Source organism: Sinohyriopsis cumingii, chromosome 1 (genome assembly GCF_028554795.1).
Source record: "Sinohyriopsis cumingii isolate HCF-2022 chromosome 1, ASM2855479v2, whole genome shotgun sequence".
NCBI classification, from domain to species: domain Eukaryota; kingdom Metazoa; phylum Mollusca; class Bivalvia; order Unionida; family Unionidae; genus Sinohyriopsis; species Sinohyriopsis cumingii.
In genome coordinates, this window is record NC_142961.1 from 65,744,995 (window position 1) to 65,768,268 (window position 23,274).

The 23,274-nt window shown below is 37.6% G+C and overlaps 1 protein-coding gene across 1 annotated transcript in view; it reads left to right on the top strand.

The window, feature by feature from the left end:
* Positions 1-23,274, top strand: part of LOC149807027 (uncharacterized) — a 128,654-nt gene that overhangs the window by 102,628 nt on the left and 2,752 nt on the right. The window contains exons 11-19 of the mRNA XM_089950567.1: positions 7,726-7,750; positions 10,249-10,360; positions 11,342-11,448; positions 13,562-13,763; positions 15,026-16,609; positions 18,075-18,178; positions 19,818-20,019; positions 21,333-21,380; positions 22,415-22,570. Of these exons, the coding sequence (XP_089806693.1) occupies positions 7,726-7,750; positions 10,249-10,360; positions 11,342-11,448; positions 13,562-13,763; positions 15,026-16,609; positions 18,075-18,178; positions 19,818-20,019; positions 21,333-21,380; positions 22,415-22,570 (2,540 nt within the window). The remainder of the gene's footprint in view (positions 1-7,725; positions 7,751-10,248; positions 10,361-11,341; positions 11,449-13,561; positions 13,764-15,025; positions 16,610-18,074; positions 18,179-19,817; positions 20,020-21,332; positions 21,381-22,414; positions 22,571-23,274) is intronic.

The following is a 23,274-nucleotide window of genomic DNA, read 5'->3' on the forward strand; positions in this document are numbered from 1 at the left end:
GGCTTTCGCCCGTGTTGCCTTGGCGCGCTTGCAGATCCTAACCTACCGCGTCTACCCAGAGTCCCAGTCTGGATTTCGAGCCGGCAGGTCAACTGTAGACATGATCTTCTCACTACGTCAGCTGCAGGAGAAGTGTCGCGAGCAGCAGATGCCCCTCTACATTGCCTTCATAGACCTGACGAAGGCGTTTGACATGGTTAGTCGGAGTGGACTCTTCAGACTCCTGCAGAAGATCGGTTGCCCCCCCCCCCACGTCTGCTTGCTGTCATTATGTCGTTCCACGAGAACATACACAGCACAGTGTGCTTCAATGGCGCAACATCTGAAGCATTCCCAGTCATCAGCGGAGTCAAACAAGGCTGTGTCCTTGCGCCGACGCTCTTTGCCATCTTCTTCTCCATGCTTCTCCAGTACGCATTCAAGGACTGCAGCGAGGGAGTGTACATCCATACCAGGGCTGACGGCAAGCTGTTCAACATCGTCCGTCTCCGTGCTAAGGCTAAAGTCACAGAGGTACTCATCCGTGAATTGCTCTTTGCCGACGATGCATCCTTGACATCACACACGGAAGATGGACTTCAGCAGCCGGTATGCCGCCTCTCCCATGCATGTAAGGAATTTGGAGTGACCATCAGTTTGAAGAAAACGAATGTCATGGCACAGGACAGAGACTCCCCTCCCTCTGTCTCCATCGATGGGTACAATTTGGAAGTTGTCGAGAACTTCACATACCTCGGGTCTAACATCTCCAGCTCACTCTCCATTGATTCTGAGGTGGGCGGCAGGATTGCCAAGGCAGCAGCAGTGATGGCCAGACTTAACCAGAGGGTCTGGAACAACCCCAGCCTCACAGAGAAGACCAAACTGCGTGTCTACCAAGGGTGCGTGCTCAGCTCACTTCTCTACAGCAGCGAAACATGGACCACCTATGCAAGAGACGAGTGGAAACTCAACAGCTTCCACCTGAGATGTCTGCGGCGCATTGTGCACATCCAGTGGCAGGACAAAGTACCCAACACAGCGGTTCTAGAACGCGCCAACATGAACAGCATGTTCTCCATACTCAGCGAGAGGCGCCTTCGCTGGCTCGGCCATGTCAAGAGAATGGACCCAGGTCGCATTCCCAAGGACCTGTTATATGGGGAGTTAGCAGAAGGTGCACGACCAACTGGACGACCACATCTGCGCTACAAAGATGTTTGCAAGAAGGATATAAAGACGGCAAACATCAATGTCAACGACTGGGAGAGCTGTGCAAACAACTGTTCCAGCTGGCGTCTAGCTGTCAGGCAGGGAGTTCAAAACGCAGAGGAAAAGAGAAGAATAAAACAAGCTGAAAAGAGAGCTAAAAAGAAGGATAAGCAAAAGCGTACTTTGGAGCTACGCCATCGTCTCCCGTAGACGGACGGATGCCAAGAGTCATAAATACCATCTCTGCGATAAAAAAATAGAAAAGGTATCAGAAATGAATTTCTTGATCGTCAATATTATTCGCACGCAGTACAAAATTAAGAATCCGGATTTGGCATGTCTTCATTAGCTTCGTGTAGAAACAACATTCTTTGCTCTTGTATCATTTTTTTGGGGTGGGTGGGTGGAGTGTATAGTTTGAAAACATTCTCCAACTTAAAACACTCTAAAGCTTTTTGAAACTAGTTTCTGTTCAAACAATTCCCTTAGTTACAAATTCAAAGAAAAAACAAGGACCTGTCTGTATTATTTTGTTAATTTTTTTTAGAGAAGCAGATAAATGCTGACTAACGAGAATGAACACACACACACACACACACGCATATATATATATATATATATATATATATATATATATATATATATATATATATATATATATATATATATATATATATATATATATATATATAGTTGTAGGGTTTAACGTGATTTTTCAGCACAAGATAGGCTATACAAAGGGATCCTACCGTACCATGCGTCAGATTATATTCCATATGCCACCAAACCAGACAAGAAAATGCAATTGTAATTAAATTCCCATAGACTCCAACAGTGACAGCTCGATGTGTGATGTTAAATTTCCTCAGAATCCCATAGTGACAGCTATAATATTAAATCAATAATGGCACAAACGGCATGATAAAGTCAATATCGCTCCAAACTTAATATTAAATTCACAATGCCACTACAATACACCGACCCCACTAAACTCAGTCCTCGCCATAGTACATTGATCCTTACAAAAGTTTCTTTACAGTATTAGAGAAAACATCAGTAGAGTGGAAGATACAAAATAATTTGAGCTAACCTTGAACTTCAACCAGGTAATTTCAAGAAACTGAGTCGTTATATGGGCATATGTTTAGTTTCCATGGGATTTTTCTAAAGTACTACACGTTACTAATGAAGTAAAGCTGTAAAATCCTAACCATACAAAAACAATACTGTAAATCCCTTTGCTTAGTGGCACACATAATGGATTTAAGTCGGTTCCATTGTGGTAAGATTTTAAGAGGAAATCTAGTGGATGTGATCATAAATCATCGAGCCCAGATTATGCAACTGCTCTTTGCATTTCAATGTATAAAGTGTCTCTGAATGCGTTCTGACAACTCCAAAGGTTAACTACGAATCTTCTCCACTTCTAAAGTATTCAGGAAGGTACTAATCAGGGACAACCAAGGGAAGGCAACAACACCACAGAGACCATCTGGCAGTCTATGTAAGCTCAATCTTTATTATGCCATTCGTGGATCTTCACACCTCAACAGAAGCATTCTACTTGGACTCCTTATCCCAAAGTGGGCAAGTCCTGCTCTAATTCAAGATTTGGGACTGAGTCTTCCTGATACGTAGGACATTTCTCGACGAAAGGCTGGATTTGACTTTAAAAGCACAGTAGAAAGGGAAATCCAAAGGAAATGAGTATTCTTCTTTGATTTTTTTTATTCTCGATGAACTATTGTTATCCAGCGTGGTATGAGATCCATAGATGGGTACACGAACCTCATCGCTTTCGATAGTAGAGTGGCAAGATCGAGCTGAATAGCTGATGTCGCAGGCTGCAGCATCACCCTGGTCGCATTGTATACTATCACATTAGACTTCGTTGATATTGGAGTCACTGTTTCTGTGTTGGATTCGTCATTCGTAGTCAACTTTTGTGCATCTGTAAGGTAAAGTGTTGTGACCGGGAAGTCATATTCGTTTAGGGTAGACTATCTGATACACTTTATGGGTCTATCAACAGTATTAGGATCTACCCCAAAAAAAATTTCCTGAGCATCCAATATTTTTACATAGAAGTCTAGATCTTAGCCTGACTTTAAAGATTAATTTAAGACGTCACAGGAGACCACTTGACTGTAAAGATAGTTCAGCACTAGTCCTTTTACTTTACATTTTATATGAAGTTGTCCTTGCTTGTCTTTGTACTGGTTGCCATGATGTTTAAGTCCACCACTGGCAAAACTCAAAAGAGTGTCTTCAGCATGTATATCACTCCATGTTCCTAAACGTTCGTCTTAGATGCAGTATGCAGGCCAATCAACGTACATGTGGCTATTGGTGTCAAAGTAAAGGACTCGATCTCCTAATGGTTTCAAGAATGCAACTGTAATTTGTGTGTTTATAGGGTGTATTTAAACAATCCTACACTTATGTTTGTGTTATAGTGTGTAATTGCACATACTTCCTTTTACGTCCTACCCTTTTCTTTGGTTAGTAGGTCTTGATCAGTTACTCAGACTGAGTGATGGATATGATATACAAACGAGTAGTTGGACGTTATATGAAAATATCTATTGGATAGTGTATTAAACTTGATGTTGGATAGTACATAAAACTGCGTGTTGGATGGAATTTAAAAATAGATATTGGACAGTATCCAAAAATGAGTGTTGGATAGTATTCAAAAATAGGTGTTGGATAGTATATAAAAGTAGGTGTTGGATAATAATAATAATAATAATAATAATAATAATAATAATAATGAGGACTTTGTATAGCGCCTAATCTTTAGAAGCTCTAAGCGCTTTACAACATTAGACAACACCTATAAGATAAAAAAACATAATGATATTATTACAAAGACAAACGCGACGAAATTAGAAAACATAAAAACATGCTGAGAATATTTAAGGTAGGAAACATTATTAGGTCTTTAAGTTTATTCTTGCAGTCGAAATAAGTGAGTTTTGAGAGCACTCTTGAATGGGATCACTGTGTCTTTGTGTTTAAGTTCAGTGTCTAAATTCATTCCACGTTGCTGTGCACTTGTATGCAAAAGAACGATGTCCATATGACTTTGTTTTCATAGTGGGAATAATGAGTATACGATTGTCAGAAGAGGAGCGTAAGTATCTTGCAGGTGTGTACACATGGGTGAGGTCGGATAGGTATGTTGGACTAGAGTCCGACAGTGAAACGCAGCACAGAGAACAAATTTTGTGTCTGATTCTGGATCAAATGGATAGCCAGTATATGGTACAGAGCAGCGGGGAGTTGTGCTCTGATCGTGGTACTCTAAGTATGATCCGAGCAGCTGTGTTTTGAACGTTTTGAAGTTTCTGGAGCAGATATTGAGATGAACCAGACAGAAATGAGTTACAATAGTCCAGATTTGAAAGTATTAATGAGCACACAAGTGTTTTAATGGCATCAACTGAAAGATATTTGCGAATTGAGCTGATGAGTCTCAGCTCAAGATATGCAGCCTTGCATATGTTCATGACATGTTGGTGCAATGTCAGAGTACTGTCCAGAGTAACGCCTAGGTTTCGTACTGATTGTCTGAATTTAATGTTGATGTTGCTGATATTTATTGTTTGAGGTAAAGGATGTGAATGAGAAATCTTTGTGTTGTGATCAGAATGGCCTCAGTTTTATCATCATTCATCTGTTGCTTGTTACATGTCATCCGTGATTTCACATCAGAAATGCACCTCTCTACACCTTGGATGGTAGCATCAACTTCAGTTGGGTGGCTAGATTTGTATATTTGGGTGTCATCAGCGTACAATTGGTGAGACACTGGATGATGATTTATGACACTTGAGAGTGACTGAGTGTACAGAATGAAGAAAACAGGTCCAAGAACAGACCCCTGTGGATCACCACACATAGATCAACTGGGCTGGAGTGTATTCCATTTGCAGATACAATTTGTGTCCTGTTGACCAAGTAGGACTTGAATCACAGTAAGGCTGTATCATGAATATGATATACATGCTGGAGACGGTGAAGTAATATATTATGGTCTATTGTGTCAAATGCTGCAAACAAGTCAAGGAGGGTGAGGACTGTAATCTTTCCGCTATCCAAAGCAGAGAGAATGTCATTAACTACTTTTAGAAGAGTAGTTTCAGTTCTGTGGCAAGGGCGATTTGCAGATTATACATTGCTAAAAAGACTGTTTGAATTCAGATGAGATACAAGCTGGGATAGAACAACCTTTTCTAAGACTTTTTATATGAATGGGAGATCAGAAACTGGGCGGTAGTTCTTTAAATCGTTATGGTCTAGTGTTGGTTTCTTCAGCAGATGCTTTACAATGGCAGTTTTGAAAAATTATGGGAATTCCCCTGATGAGAGAGAGGTATTAATAACATCAGTTAGTGAAGGCAATACTGGATCGAAGCACTCAAGCAGCAGTGATGTTGGAATTGGATCAAATTCATATGACTTCGATGCACTCTTCATCAGGATTGTACGTCCTAAATCCATAGAGACAGGTTCAAATGCTGCTAATGGTTGCCGCTCAAATTTTTGTATCCCAACTGTATGGTGACGACGAGTCAATTGAAATTGTGGTGTCAAGCTTATCTCTAATGGTTTGTACTTTGTCAAGGAAGAAATTTGTAAACATGTCCGGAAGGTCGACTGGAGAGAAGGTATTTGGAAGTGGCGAGATTTGTTCCTTGACATTAGTTTGTTAGTAATCTCGAACAGCTCTTTGCAGCTGCAACTTTCCATGATCTTAGTAGTGTAGTGGGTTGATTTCGCTGCATGGACTATATTTGTGACATTCTTCTTAGCGGCTTCATAGATTTGCTTATGAATAGTGAGTCTGGTGGAAAGCCAAAGCCTCTCAGCTTTACGGCGGTCACTTCTAGCAGTGCGAAGCTGGTCCCTAACACTGCTATACCATGGAGAACACTTTTGAATTGATACTCTGGACTTGGTAGCTGGGGCATGTTTGTCGAGCAATGAACGCAGGCAGTTATCGAGTTGTTCTGCTGTAGGAGGTAAGCAAGTTGTTAGGTTTGCTCGGATGTCATGTCGTGCATTAGTTTGGTTCTATTTGTCATACGGAGGTTTCTGTTAGTAGCAGATAAAGGTGGAGGGTTAGGGACTGATACGTCAAGATGGCAGATAATGCAGAGGGTGATCTGATGCAAGTTCATGGGATACCAGGGAGGACCGTAGAATGTTATCATCAGGTCTATGAAGAATCCAGTCTAAAATGTGACCATGTTTATGGGTGGGTTGGTTAACTGACTGTTTCAGGTTGAAAACATTAATGGAATCTATGAATTTTGATGTGTTTGGGTTTCGGGACAGTTAAAGTGAAAGCTGAAATCTCCAAGAATAATCAGGTTGCCACCTATCGAATTTCCATACTCCAGGAGATTCGGAAACAGCTCCAAAAAGAGAGATTCAGTCAGCTTGTTTTTTTTTTCTACTAGGCAGAACAAATGGACTGACCTTTGCTCCAGTGTGAGTGTGGTTTGGACTAGTTCAAACGATGTGTGGTCGAAATTGAAGGACAGGTGTTGGTTAGTCGATCACAAGGTATTTGATCGTCGATGTAGTCTTAAAATTACGTTTCCCGTTTGATCACATCATTTTTTTTTAACAGGCGTAATGTTAAATTCCCCTTTGACCCACAGATCGATCCGCAATACTAATTTCCTGTTTTACTCCAGATCGACCTATCCATGTTAAACTTATGGTGTATTGTTAATTCCTGTTTGACACCCCCCGGTCAGCCCATATTACCACTCATGACCTCGCGATGGGATCATTGATGCTTTATTTTATGTACATACTAATCAGTTTCCAACTTGTACTTCAAACAATCTGAAAGGACTTAGCAGAATAGACGCTCTTTACGATGAAGCTGAGTCAAGCGTTAATAAGTTAGTTTATTTGCAAACAGCCGACTGGCTGTTACCAAAGGCAACTAGCCCATCATCATATCTAAATTCTCCAAGAAGGACGTTATTTGCTGTGTGATTTGGCTACAGACAGTTTATACCACAACTAGCTCACTTCCACATCTAAATTATGAAATAAATGCGTTATTCGATGTTTGGTATAACTACAGTTTATGCTGCGATAAACGCCGACAAAAGAGCTTGTAACTATTATTTACTGGCGACGACATTTTAGGATTCATATGGTATTTTAGCTTTAACAAAATGGAAAAAAAGGTTATCCACGTTTTATTTTGTAAATTTGTTTCCACTTCTCGGGTGAAATCTAAACAAAACAGACGTTGATTTTGTTTTCATTATATGCCTTTTGAAGGCAAGAGCCATTCACTTATAAGAAATACACCACCACCCGCCCCCGCCAGTGCGATTTACCGATGCATTACTGCACTGATATAAAGAAGTTTACAAATCAGCTCGTGCATATAGTACTTCAAATTGTGTGTGTGTGTGTGTGTGTGTGTGTGTGTGTGTGTGTGTGTGTGTGTAATTTTGATTTTTAACGTAGCTTTAACAATTTTCAGTCATATCGCTACAGTGTCTGCAATGTGGCAGTTTATGGTGTGTGTGTGTGTGTGTGTGTGTGTGTGTGTGATTTGGATTTTTAACGTAGCTTTAACAATTTTTCAGTCATATCGCTACGATGTCTGCAGTCTGGCAGTTCATTGTGATGTCTAGCACTGGGGCATCATGCCGCAGACATGTAGCATGATGTCCCACCCAGTCACATTATCCTGACACCAGGCCGACCAGTCCTAACACTAACCTGTTAATGCTGAGCGCCAAGCGAGGTAGCTGTTAGTACCATTTTTGTAAGTCTTTGGTATGACTCGGCCGGGGTTCGAACACAAGACCTCCCGCTTCCGAGGCGGAGGCTCTAACCACTACGCCACCGGAGTTATCAAATAGTGTATATTGTCAAATTAATGACTGTATCATACCAAAATGAAAAGATTTTTATTTTTGTTAATACATTTCTTGCTCTGTTACAGTGAATATTACGGGGTGGGGTGGGATTATGCAATATAATCCTAGCGTAACTCCTATAAGCCAAATAATAATTGTGAGCTTAGGATTTTTAAAAAAAATATTTTGTTTTTGCTGCATTCAGATATAGATTATGCGGCCTTGACAAAGCTTGCATTCTAGTTCGGTTACAGAAACTGCATCCTAATTTCGATTGCCACTTAATTTTGATAAGCACTCAACGTTAATCCATCCCCGATTTCTCCATCATTTTCAAACTTGATTATGAGTTTCATGCGATTTAAACTCAGTATTGAAACAAATCTTATTACATTTAATAAAGAATTCGCAATGTAAAAACTTGTTCTGTATGTCTTAGAGTTAACAAGTACAGTATTTCTGACAACGAATATAAAAAAAATCAACGGGTCATATAAATTCAGTAATTGTCATGTTACACGATTTATGTGAAAAAGATTTTTATGTCAATGCTTGAAACAAACATTTTTGTTTGAATTTCAGTTATAGACATTTTTATGGCACTGCCTCATTGCTTACATACTGTAAAGTCTTCACATGATGCAAGATATGTTGATCCTGAGAGAGAGAGAGAGAGAGAGAGAGAGAAAGAGAGAGGAATATTAATAGGTCTAAATATGGAAACATAACTCTGAATAACACAATTAAAAGGAGATTTATCTCCTACTTCGGAAAAGAAAGTAGTTTAAAATTGATCTCGCCACTGTGGCAATAGTGGTATCGTCACTGTGGCAATATAAATTTTATCTTTCATATATATTTCAGTATTACATTATAACTATGCAAGAAATAAAACAGACCGAACCAAACTTGGGTTAACCCGTCTCAGGTTCCCAAACTCAACTTGGTTCCAGATCCCCTTTTTATTTATAAATTATTGAAATTATTTAATTTATCGTTTATATATTTATATTGTATGGGTACTGCTGGATTTCTCATAACGTTATCCACCGTATAGAATTGTGACATGCACGTGCAACTTATCAGCATTGTTGCAACCTGTTTTTGTCAAAAACCTTCTATTCTGACTGTTTTATTCCTTTTTACGAGAATTTTATGCTTGTAAGAATAAGCTTGTATCTAGCGTTGCCTCTTCACGTGTACGGAACCTTGTATATAGCGTTGCCTCTTCACGTGTACTGTATAAAGCTTCTTGGGCAATTAGAAACTGAAAATATTAGAGCGGGCAAAGTGCACGACGAACAATGAACAATGTAAAAACAGTATCCGGTTTACATATCCTTTGGGGTTCATTTTAAAGCTTGGACTTTCATAAAATCATTGTTCGTCAGGAAATATACAGTCATGATAATGGCCTTATAGGTGGTGTCGTATCAAGGGTCAAATAAATAAAATTTTGAGCTTGACTGAATTCGTTGTATGTCCATTTGAAATTCTGTTTTGCGAAGGATAATTTGACTGATGTAGCCTGTTGCCGAGGGGATGATTTCGCTTGCAAGCCTCAAATATTTGCTATGAACAACGACAATTAAACAGTAGTGAGGAATGTTAACAAAGATTACTACTCTCATAGACCCCATGTTAACAATATTTTGCTTTAAGGTTGAAAGCTTACTTTCTTCCACATAGAAAAGGATAATAACAAAGTAAATAAAATACTAATCGACAATAACGACGATAACATACATTTTAAAAAAATACTTTTTTGAGCTTCTCTGAGCATAATCAGTATATTTGCTGATTTGCCGGGCATTGGTGGGACTTTGACGACGACGAAGTAGTAAAAGATATGGAAACGAAACAATCAAGATATCAATGCTGCTTCTGGTTTACTGATATTGTTTAATAATGACAATGAGAATAAAGAAGATGAAGTATAAGATAATGAATGAGTACTACCACAATAATGATGATGTAGTGATATTTTTAACAATGACAATTATAGAATGATACGTACAAAAAGCTGTACAACTGAAACTACATAACGACGCATGCTCAATATGCACCAATGGTTTTGGAGCTAATTAATAGCCTGAAGTTACAACTTGCACTTCATCAGTGTAATTGTTATCGTTTGTACGGTTTGAGTGCCTGACAAATGGGTATCAAAGGTAATGGCTGGGGATATTACCTCGAACGGCGCCTGCTGCTTCTGATGCATATTGCGTTTTTTTGCGCAGCAGATGAACTGAAATCTGATTCCACAGGTAACATTTTCTTTATACATGCGCACATATTCAAAATTAAAAACGGGTTTAATCTGAAATTAAGTATTTTAATTTCAAATAAGTGTCAGCCATTTAAAACAATGTCAAGATGTCGTGAAAGTACGGTACATAAAACTACTGTGTCAGGTTATACTTTATAAGTTTAAGAGAACAGAGACTTTGGTAGGGTTATGACAATCAGACGGAATAAAATGATATCAGTTTTACCAAGATATCTCCCCACTGATAAGCAGATTTAATGAAAATAAGCCTGTGGCATAAAAGAGGTAAATGATGTTTCTAAAAAATTTATGAGGGGGATATTTTTCATGATGCGGTCGGGTTATATTATTAGAAACGAGAACAGCTTGACCGTCACTCTATTTTTCAGTAGAGTAACCGGGTTGATTAGGATGTCGTGCCGGATACATTTATTTCATAGTTTTGTCTCTCACAAATTGAATCACATTGTATACGTTGTCCATTATATTTTATTTTATTAAAAAAATATCAGCAAAAAAATCCATAAATAACGAAAGCTAATAGTTTACAGCATTTTATTCGCATATAAGTCTTGTCCAACTGCAAACAACTTTGGCCTTGATAAGCCTTCCAAGAAGGAACGATGCCTCTACCTTGATTGTAAACTATAATGCATTTAGTTTATTTAGTTTCTAAGAAATAATTTTCTGTACATTTAAAGTTTATTGTCAAACGTTCATTTTATAACACAATATAACTCTTTATTTAGTTTCTGTCAACAATGCAAACATCTTTATCGATATCCTATTGTGGACAGACAGATACTAGAGAATATTTCAGGCACTTTTGAAAAGAATACATACATACATATATATATATATATATATATATATATATATATATATATATATATATATATATATATATATATATATATATATATATATATATATATATATATATTTATTTATTTATTTATTTATTTATTCTAATGGTCAGGTATGGAACTCCCCACAGTCCCTCAGAATGTAACAGCTGTGCAGGTCGGGAAGGACCAGGTTCTTGTAACGTGGTCAGTACCTGGATATCAGAGAATCCAGTCCCTGGTAAGAAAGATGTCAGGTTAAGTGCCCTTTTCGTGTTCGCTAGTAGGGGCTCTGCTCAATAAAGATAGATTGATTTTTAATTTGGATTTTTTACTTTTAAAAAAGAAAGAAAATGAAAAAAAAATTGGAGAAATAATTGTACAAACTGAGACTAACATAAATGGGGATTGGAAACTCTCTTCCATCAACTATTACCCGTTATCTATATGATGCAAATTGGGTATCTATGCAAATTAAGATCATAAGACTGATGACAGACTCAGTCGTGCTGTGAGTCTGATCATGTATCTCAACTGACTGCTCATCCTCTTTGTGTCATGTTTATCATGAAGTGATTGTACTGAAGTTACAAATCAGGCGTGCACATATGCAAATTCACCACTTTACGTAGGTAAAAGGGAGCGGGTGTTCACAGTTGGATTCTTTATTAAAAAAACATTTATTATACGTTCGTTATAGGACCGTTTGCAATCATCCTGTTTAGCGTAAGATGTTTATCTGACGTGCAAAATCAAACCTCCACGAAGAAAAACTCATGGGTTTCAGTATGCAAATATCCTACACCCAAAATCGGAAAGAGCAGTAATTTAGAATTTTCTCATTAGTCAGCTAGTCGAGTAGTATGAAGTTGGAAATGTCAGTAACGTGAGTTATATCACATCCTTTTTAGCATAATTTTGATTCCCGGTCGGGTGAGATGGGGATCGAAACCAAATTAGCAGTATAACTCAATAGTGTGTCGGTTGTAAAAAAAATTTACTCAGCAATATATTTGTTAATCCATTCTTCAGTGTTGAACTCAGAGGCTGCACAATCACAATATATAATTTGGCAATTAACTGCACATGTGCACACAAGATACATTGGTGCAAGTGAAATTATCGTAGAATACAGTTGTCTTCTTGACAGATTTTAGTTTTCTAACCGTGAGCACATGTTTTAAATCCAAACCAAACTCCATACAACTCTTTCCTTTCTCTTTTCAGCGAAATTGCAATGCAGCTTGAGCTTATGGATTGAATATGTCTGTTTGTCAGCCGATAAGTCCATCTATCCTTTCTCCTGACGTCATTACTTTTATTAAAATTTGCTTTTAGCGCAGTTTTTCAGGTAATATTACCTGTAGAGTGATGCCATTTCATGTGATACATCCTTCATACAAAACGTGTTGACCGTGACCTATATTTCATGCTAAAGCAGTCTGCGTTAATTTTTTGGTTCATTTAGCCCAGTTTCTCAAATATAAATTGCACACAAAGTCATGTAAGTTAACAAGTTGACGAGGCTGTTCTGCGGTCCATTTATCACCACCGACTGTTTTCCGATATTTAGCAATAAATTTGTGTAGAGCTAAAACAGTTATGGAACGCATTTTATTTGTGTTGTTGTTGTTTGTTTGTTTGTTTATTTTTATTTTTAATTCCTACATTCCCAATCAGCTTTGCAGCATTATAAGATACGTAGCTAGAATGTAAGCAAAATGTGCTTTTGGCCACTGAGTTTTGTAAAGCCAGAAGATATTCACAGTGAATATTGTAACAAGACAAAACATTAAGGCCAGGTGTCCAACTATGTTCTTATTTTTGAACTTGTTTTTAAAAACCTTGTAACTTCAAGAGTTATTGTCAGCTGATCATATGTTATATGCTGGTGTATATTCCTGCAACATATTATCGACTTCATTGGAAAATAGCCAAAAGTTACCGTCAATCTTAAAATAGGGCCCTGTGGGTATGGCTCCTGGGGGATGGGTGTCGCTATTCATGCATTTATTTAGAGGAAACACGTCAGTGGTAATTGACAACAGTCTTAGCAAGTGTAAATAAGTGCATTATCATTCTAAGCCGCTTCATTAATGCAGTCTAGGGACTTCGGTCAACTGCGCGTGGTTGTTTACAAGCTTTTATACTTCTTCAAGATAGGTGTACAAAAATATAGGAAAAGATAAACAAACAAAATAATAAGATTATTGTGTACAAATGAAAGAACGACAGAGATACCACGCTCTGGTATGGAATGTTTCGAATATGCACTTTTTCCTTTGATTTAAGACAATACATACTGGTAACATAAAATTACTTTTAAAAATCACAAACGTTCTTATTTTATCTAGAGCCACAATGTAATGTATGCTCCAGCTGAAAATGGCGACCAGCCGATCGAGCAGTGGAAAAGTATCAAGGTGACCGACTCCCATGCAGCCATTATTTGGGGTCTTACCATAGACAAGACATACACGATACGTGTGTCATCCGACAACCATTTTGGACAAGGACCTATGTCACAACCTGCGCAGATTACAATCAGAGTTATAGGTATATACATTTCGTATCTTGAGGACCGAGAATGCAAACTTTTACATGCTGCCACGTGCAAATGCATAAAACATGCATAACATTAGTGACTTACCATTACATTTTCGAGGTGGGGGGGCATTTGACTTGTATTTGCTTGAAGACTAAAATCATTTTCTTCCCCAAATACCTTGAAAACAATATTCCTAGTCTGCTTTCAGAAAGAAAGAACTTAAAGAACATTCCAGCAAACCCTTCTCAGTTCAAAATGTTTGTTCCCTTTCAACTTTTGTCCATCACATATTTATTCATACCGTTGTTTTCCTTTCACAAAATTCTCCCCAGTCCTAGATGTCCTTCTTTTACAAATGTTTATACAGCTTTTCTATTAGAAACTAAAAAGTATTCCATTTCTCTTTTCCACCATATTGTTTATAATAATAATAATAATAATAATAATAATAATAATTGTTACATTAATTTTTACAAAGTCATCCCTCGTAATAAACTTAAGTAGTTTCATTGATATTTTCTGTTTCCTGTTTTATTTTAGTAATATCTGGATCAGGTTAACAGTGTTATTATTTTTACTCGGACGTACATGGTCCAAAACAGTTATGTCCACCATGACATTCTATATACATGATGATGCAATCATCGATTAGTAATAGGTACTAAATGATAATAAATGGGCCGTTCCGAGAAGAGGGAAGACATAGTATGTAATTTTCATGGAACACGGAGCCTTCATAATTATTTTCCAGAAATATAACATGAAAGTTTCTGGAAATATCAGATTTTGCTTTAAGGGAGCGAGGGAACAAAAACGGGCAGACACTAGCTACATCACCACCCAACCCATAGAAAGGGTTCCATGTTTGTAGATGTCCTGGGGAAAAATTGGATCGCCTTTAAAACACACACACACAGATATAAATATATATATGGTGACAGGTAGTCCTAATTTCACGTAGAAACTTTAGCTTTCACGTGCTTGAAGATCTAATAGTAAAGAGTGGAGACAGAATTTAGGAGAGCAATAACCAAATGCATGCAACTACTCAAGACCAAAGTTGTAGCAGAAAAATAAAATTCACTTGACTGATTGTAAATCCAATGTCATGTGGTCCTTTTTGGGGCATCAAACTGGGAAGAATTTCATATCAAATTTTCCTCCAATAAAAAGCTATAGTCTCGATTTGATCACGAGGCATTGTCACACATTCAAAGCAACAAACAAGAAATCTATGATTATCCTACCGGTCACCCATTTTTTCTTGTAGATGATTGTCTTCATTGCAAACCCGAAGAAACTACAAGTTCCGTTTTTTGCAAGTGCAGTTCTGAATTTGTTGACGAAAAGTGCAAGGAAGTGTGTCGTATCTGGTGCATGGATACACAAGGTTTTGATTCGACTAAAGGGTGTCTCGGTGGCTGTGTCAGAGGATGGTATGGAAAATATTGTAACATCAGCTGTTCTGATATGTGCCAGGAGTGTGACCAGGTAACAGGTCAGTGCATAACATGCTTGTCAAATGGAACTGGGCCATATTGTAACGAAACCTGCGAACCAGGCTTGTATGGGGTCAAATGCGAATTATATTGTCCCACATTCTGTAACCGATGTTTGAATCAAAGTTACTGCATTGATTGTAAAGACGGGCGATATGGCGAATCGTGTCAAAAGATGTGTCATTCGGAGTGTTTGGCATGTGTAGATGAGCCACACAAATGCACTTTGTGTAAACCTGGGAAATACTTGCATGGTGGTAACATATGTTTGGAGTGTCCAGATAACTGCGTGAGGTGCACTGAAAGAGACAAGTGTCTCCAATGTAAAAGCGGAAAATACGGACATAAATGTGATATGCTCTGTCCAAAGAACTGTGTTTCTTGTACAAGCAGCGACCAGTGCAATGAATGTGTTACACACTGGCATGGCGAAAGATGTCAGTGTAACAGTAACTGTAGAAATTTGACGGGGCACTGTGACACGGATGAAGTGTGTCAAAAGGGCTGTCCACCGTACAAGATGGGGATATATTGCAACCACTCTTGTCCAACAAACTGCCACGAGTGTGATCAGTTGACTGGGGTCTGTCTGGTATGTGATAGTGGATTTTATGGTCCAGAATGTAACCAGTCATGCGGACGTTGCAAAAGAAATAACAAGGGAGCGATACGGTGTGACAGACAAACAGGCAAATGTGAAGATTGCAATAATGGATGGTACGGATGGAGATGTGACAAATCCTGCAGCACAGAATGTCGAATGACATCTTGTGATAGATACACAGGCAAATGTGAGGACTGTGTGAATGGATGGTACGGATGGACATGTGACAAATCATGCAGCACAAAATGCGAAGGTGTATCCTGTGAAAGAGTTTCTGGAAACTGTGACCTTTGTAAGACTGGTTACTATGGACTACAATGCACAGAGGAATGCAGCCAAAACTGTCTCAATGTGAACGTGACTGGATGTGACAAGCAAACTGGATTTTGTGACATTTGTGCAATTGGGTTTTTTGATAACAGTTGCAACGAGACTTGTGTAAACTATTGTGGTGCAAATCCATGTGATAAACTAACCGGTGTCTGTCAGCGATGTCCAAGTGGGTTTTATGGAGAAAAATGCGGGAAACGTTGTCATGTGAACTGCGATGCAGCTGATATAACAAAGGACGTTTGTGACAGGGACAGTGGCTACTGCATCCAAGGGTGTAAGACAGGGTGGTATAATGAATTCTGTCAGAGCCCTTGCAGCGCTACATGTGTGGAAGATCGTTGCCATCAAGACTCTGGAGCGTGTCTACTGGGATGTGTCACGGGCTTCACTGGTGACACGTGCAGTCTGAGTATCCACAGTACTGTATCCATTTATACATGTAAAACGTTCTGTATCATACATAATGCCATTCAAAGAAGATACTGTTCCTTTTTTAAAGTTGCATTCCCTCCAAGAGTTACGTTAAAAATATTATAGTGATCATGTTCTGTTGTTTATATGTTCCGATGGGGTGTTTGATTCTTTTAAATTGTGTCTATCATGTTTTCTGATGCACCGAATGTTTTAATTTGGGCATAATTCGTGATTTTTATTCTTTGTGACCTTGAAAGCACATGCATGACACTTTGGTCATTATGGGTGGGCTTTTCCAGCTGCATGTGCAACATTAACATTTTTTTCCCGCTGGTTTGCTTAAACATGCATGGCAAGCAACGTACTGGAAATCAACTGTGCTTATTCATGTTTTGTTTTGTACATGGTACGGGCTACGTTCCTGATAACCTATTCTTCATAATCTCGTTGGCGTATTTTCAGAGCTTTTTCCTCCTTCTTTACTGGAAGAACCACAAAGTTAAAACATGTCAATATTTACATCTTTGCCGTTTTTTTGGCAAGGGTTAACATCTTCAAGACAAAATAATCACAGACAATGTGACATTGCACTCATTGTTGACATAACACATAGACAAAGCGATATTGGACTATGTATTGACGTAATCATAGACAATACCACAGTAGACTCAGTCCTGAAATCACAGACAATACAACAATAGACTCAGTCCCGACAATAATAATAGACAATGCGATATTGGATTCAGTCCTGACATAATCATAAACAATGCGACACTTGCCTTAGTCCTGACGAAATCATAGACAATGCGATATTGGACTCAGTCCTGACATAAGTCCTGACAATAATCATTGACAATATAACATTGGATTCATTCCAGACATACTCATAAACAACGGGACGTTGGGCTCAGTCCTGGTATTTTTTGGCATTAGACCCATTAACATTACTGATTGGTCCGAAAAAAAGACAGTAAAACCCCTTACCTCATTCTGAACGCAATATTTTAGCAACTTTAATGTACTGGTTCTTTAAAGATATCTTTATTTAAATTAAGTTGACTATGTGAACGACTGCATCATGCTTCGACTGTTGATGGTAACAACCATATCTAATATGTCAAAGAAATCCATAAATGTTGAATATAAATATGAATAGTGATTTTGGTACCAACTGAGACACGAAGAAGTTTTCAGCTAGATGGCTAAAGAGTGTCAAAATAAAAATATAATAATATTTTTAATATGCTAATACAACCTCTGAGACTTCTTTTGGCAATGTGTTGTCTTTCAATTAAAAGGTCTCCCATTATGCTTTTTGCTTTAATGTATGTGAATTATACTCAAATTGAAATACTTTCTTTCTTCTCTCTGGAAAAAATATGGAAGTTCTGTGCAAAGTTTTATACTGACGTTTTATATTTAATCGGCGCCACGAGGTATCGAGATTTATATAATTTACTCCATTTCAGGAGAGTATTTGATTGCAATGGATGTGAGGCAGATTGGTGCCCAGAAAGTTTTGATTCAGTGGGACAAACTAAACCTGACAGATATTGAAGTAGAATCAGTCAAGGTAAAAACACATGGGAACAAATAATATATTTATATTTCGCTGGAGTTACCTGGATTCAGTGACTAAAACTTTCAGAACAAAGAATGCTATTTAAACATTTAGATACTTTGTTTGAAATATTTTACGCATGATAGCATTATGTAACAAATCGAGAAATAGTTTAAAAAGCTGCTTTGATTTCAGTTTACCTGATATCTCAACCATACTTTAACATGACGAACATGATATTCAGTATCGCTAAAGGACATAGAGCTTATAGTATGATACTGCATTGACCGTTTATGCCATAGTCCACAGTAATTTCGTCCGTCAATATTTATTATTCTTGATTTCTTCGCCAAAGCCAATTTACCGATCCTAATTAAAAAAAACGTTGATAAAATGGTTCCATAGAACATGTTCAGTCATATTCCTCTGTCGGCTAGTTTCAATAGCAGGGTTGTGGTTTCTATAGCAACTATGTAGAAACAACTATTTGAATTATCGACTAGAAAGTATTAATCAATTTTCATCACACTTGGTAAGGTTCCTTAGAACGTGCTGTACCTAAATTGTATCCTACTTTATTTATTTATTTATTTTCAAATGTAATCAGCAATCTGTTGTCAACATCAAAAGGACGAAGAACCTATTATCTACCTCCCTCTAACTGCTGAGCCAATTTCTTCAACATTTCCTACAAATTGAAAAGACTTATTGCTTAGGACATGGTACCAAAACTGGTGTGGGGTGTCTGATGCATGAACGGTGTGATTTACAAAACAACCAGGTGGAACATCTACCTACGGTTTCTTTAGAACATTTGAGCTAAATCTGAAATAGAGAGTAAAATTTTATTGGAATGTTTCTTTGGCATCTGTTAGAAGCCATCCTGTCATTATTGCCTCTAAATGTGTTCATAACAGTGCCAATGTGACATCAAACATCACCGACATTAGTGAAAATAGCAACAACAACAAATTAAGTGATTACTTTTATGGACTGGTTTACCTATTCTGACTGTGATTGTGGTTTTGTCTCCTTCTCCTGTCATACTGTGTTAGGTGAACAAAAAATGATAGGAATATAGGTCTCATTTGCTGCTAATTATATCCGGAGTTTCTGCTCGGTCAAGGTTGTTTCAATTAGATCTAACAGGCAAGCAATCTAATATCGACGTGGACCTCTAGTTCGTACTGCACATGAATTTAATGACTGTCTGCGTTCAATTAAACAAAATTACTGAAGCCAGTTTTCAACTTTAGGAAATTAGTAGGCATGAAGACATAAAAGCTTTGAAGTTTGAAACTGAAATTGTGTTTGAATTTGGCCTGATAACTGATTCAACAATTCACAAAAGATTTTATTTTTGAAAAGCATTCCTATGATTGAAAGTAGAACTTCTATCTGAAGCTGAGTCTCAGAAATCTTTAATTATTTCGTTCGCTGTCTAATCTCTTAATAAAACGATTATTTTCATTGTCGCACCTGCCCCCGCTGCCGTCGTCGTCGTCGCAGTAGTAGAAGTTGTAGCGGTGCATAAAGGAGTACGACAAAATGGAAGAATGAAAAAGACTGTTTTATTTTATGTTATCTTAAAGAATATATGTGTATTGAGGAGTTCCTTAAAATATAAATAAACCAGTTGTATTGTTTTCAGAGGGTGGTGCTAAACCACAGGATGTCAGGCACCATGGCTGTTGATGTACATGATGTGTCGGACTGGAAAACAAAGACACATTTTCTCCTTCGAGATGTCGATCTGAACAACAAACACACTTTTCAACTGGTGGTACTTTTCGAGTTGCGATCGCAATCTCCAATTATATCCAGGCCAGCAGAATTCGAGCTTGTACCTCGAGGTGGGTGGATGATTTATTATACGAGAAACGGGGAAGACGAAAAAGACAAACAATATATGTTCTTTCTTATTCATTTGAAAGACAAACATCCTTTCAAGCATACGTTCACGTGTATCAAGTTATATATTCCATGTTACCTCGTAACTGCTAAATTTGACTTCGCCTAACCGCGAGAATATTTTACTTCTGGTGGGGCACTGCACTATTTGTGCATCATACAATATGCATCATGGTTGCCTGCGCGTCAATATTTTCTATTTTCAACTTCTAAAAAACTCTAACAATATTCTACCCACATTAAGGAGTATTATTTTACAGTCAAGACATTGAAAGTTTTGTGTAGATTATTCCTTCCAATATCTAATTTGGCCGACATTTCATAGCCACTAAAACATATTCAACCAATTTCCCAAATTACTCTTTAGACTAATTATATCAAATTTGACGGAAAGAATCCCAGTATTAAAGCCATTCAGTTTTCTTTACAGATGATGCACATCCGCATTCAAATATGGCCGAAATCACTAGAAATAGTCCAACCTCTGATTAGGTTTTTAAAGGGCAAAAGACCAATTTTCAATAATTTTAGATAGAATTCCTGCATACAGATATCTATTTTTTTTAAAAAACAAAATGACTGTGATCCATAAATAGAAAGAATTTCAAAGGCTCTCAAAACTTGCTCAATGTTTCTTAAAAGCTAATGACAACGCGTACCGCTATCGAGGTCTTTCGAAATCTATTTTCTCTTAAAAAGAAAATCACTGAAATTAATGATTAGTGAAAACAGGACTAATTCAAAATGGCCGATTTCTCAATGGACACGTAACCCTGCTTTCTACAAGATTCGATAAAGAATATCCAGGTGACAACGTATTTAAAATTTATGAAAATTATGTCTATCCAAATATCATCTAGCACAAACTTGAGATTATATTTCTTACGCTGAGCAACAAAACTCTCATAAAACATCGTTAATACTGCTAAAAAAATGAAGACAGAGAAGTTTATATTTTATTAGAACAACAATAATAATAGCAATAGCAATCACAATTAGACAACATCCAGTGGTACCTTATAAACGCTGGGCGAAAGCTTATTACGCATTTCCTTGGCGCACGGCGTCGGCTGTGTCAAAGGGAGATGCTATTACCAAAAAATATTCCAATGTCAAGTCAGAAGACCAAGTGTGCTGCTGCTCTATTTCAATGTAATGGATTTATCATTACCTTACTATCACTGTCATTCTGTTTCATACGATTTTGTGTCATTTTATCATACTTTATCTTATTTCTGTTTTATCTTGTATTCAGCCTCCGACGAATCGATGCTACACCTGACGGCAGACGTGGAGATATATGGTAATAATTCCATACTCTTTATTTGATATGCAACAGTATTACATACCCATTTAATCTTGCATGCTTGATCTAGTGGTTCATACGTCTGTTCAGTCCGTATTTCACACATCCAGTTTCGAACTACTTAAATTTCTTCATTGATGTCACCGGGTGGATATTTTTTACACGCAGTGAATCGAACATTTATAAACACCAATTCGTTTTGAATTGCATTCATACAGTAAAACTAAAAGTATGTAGAAAGCGTAAAAGAGGGAGTGTACAATAAATATAAAACCACAACATTTTGTTCTGAATCAGGGGAAAGAACTCGTTTGATACGGCTTATGAATAAGTTTCGCCCGAAGAGCATCGAAGTTTCCCTACCCAATATGTAAATCATTTCTTTCGCCGTATCAGAATAAAATAGGCATGCAGTTTTATGCGTGTATCGTTTCTGACTGAGCAAAGGATAGAATGGCTTCGTCAAAAATGTCATTTACAGCTTCAGGCAATCTTTGCTGCCAACACGAGCGAGAACAACGTCTGGTCACTACTGGTCACAGCTGATACATAACCAATATTTAAAACAAAAATAGCCAAGTTGATTCATTCGTTGCAGCGTAAACCTTAACATCATGATGCATTAAAAGACGTCTTAAGTCACTAAAGTGCTATGTATCAATTTTTGTAAGGGTCCATGGGATATAGTTACGGTGATATAAAACAATAATTTTTTAAGTTTTTCATTAACATTCGCTCGTCGACTTTTTAAATTAGAACTTTGTAAATCCTAATGTGTTTTGAACTTCATTAACACTGCATAGTTAAGCTATTTAGAATACGGGGAAGGGGTAAAACAAATTCAAAACCCGCACTTTGTGCTTAGCTTCAAGTCGGTGGGGAAAAAAACTTCTTTGCAATGGAATAGGACTAACCGTCTCAGACTTGTTCTTTCCGCCAACTCGGAGTAAACATTATGCTGTTTTGTATGCAACATTTAGGCAGTAGTATATTTTTCTAAATGCGTATTTCTTTCTCCGTTGCATGTACAGACGTACGGCAGGTCCAAGAGTACGTTCACTACAGCTACCAGTATGTTACACGATGTATACGGGTGACCGAAGAAAACATCCTCAACCCAAATCAATACGACAAAATTAAAACCGAGGAAATAAAGTGTCACGTCACCAGCAAGGGCGAAGTCGTAGGTAAATATGGCACATAATGTTGTGATGTGTCTGCGCATTTTATTTCTTACGCAATTGTTTGATATCTTTGTTACGGATTAAATATTCAACCCAAAAATGTAAAATTTTCTGTAACATATTTACGATTCCCGGCCGTCTAACATATTTATAATCCCATGCGTCACCAGTCTTGCGCCATTAATAAGCACCAAATAAATAGACACATACATAGTTAATAAGCTCTCTGGTAGGGGATAAAATGTTTACCTAGGTGGGAATGCACTTTTCAAATTCTGAATGGTTTCTATAGTATTTGCATCTTATACGGAAGACATTTTCGTCCAGAAGGAAGAAAACTCATGCCGTTTATTATGACACGTCACAGAATAATGTGGAATATACAGGCGTCAGAGCAATACTAGAATTTCGTTTTTGTCGCTACACTGGGTGAAGGGAAATTAAAACAGGTGGCTATCGCTTCGACCCAAAACATCATGCGAACTGTACTGATCGTATTACACAAATTAGAGAGTGAAACTTGATCTGTTGCCGAGATTATACATTTTATGGGCACGGTCTATGCAAAGAAGAACCCGGAATGGATGGGTTTGATAACAAAAAGAGCACGTATTGTATTTATTAGATTAAACGAGATTATATGATCACGTGTCCTATTTGTTAGTTTCAAGGTAAATACTTTGATCACGTGTCAGATTTGTTAAATT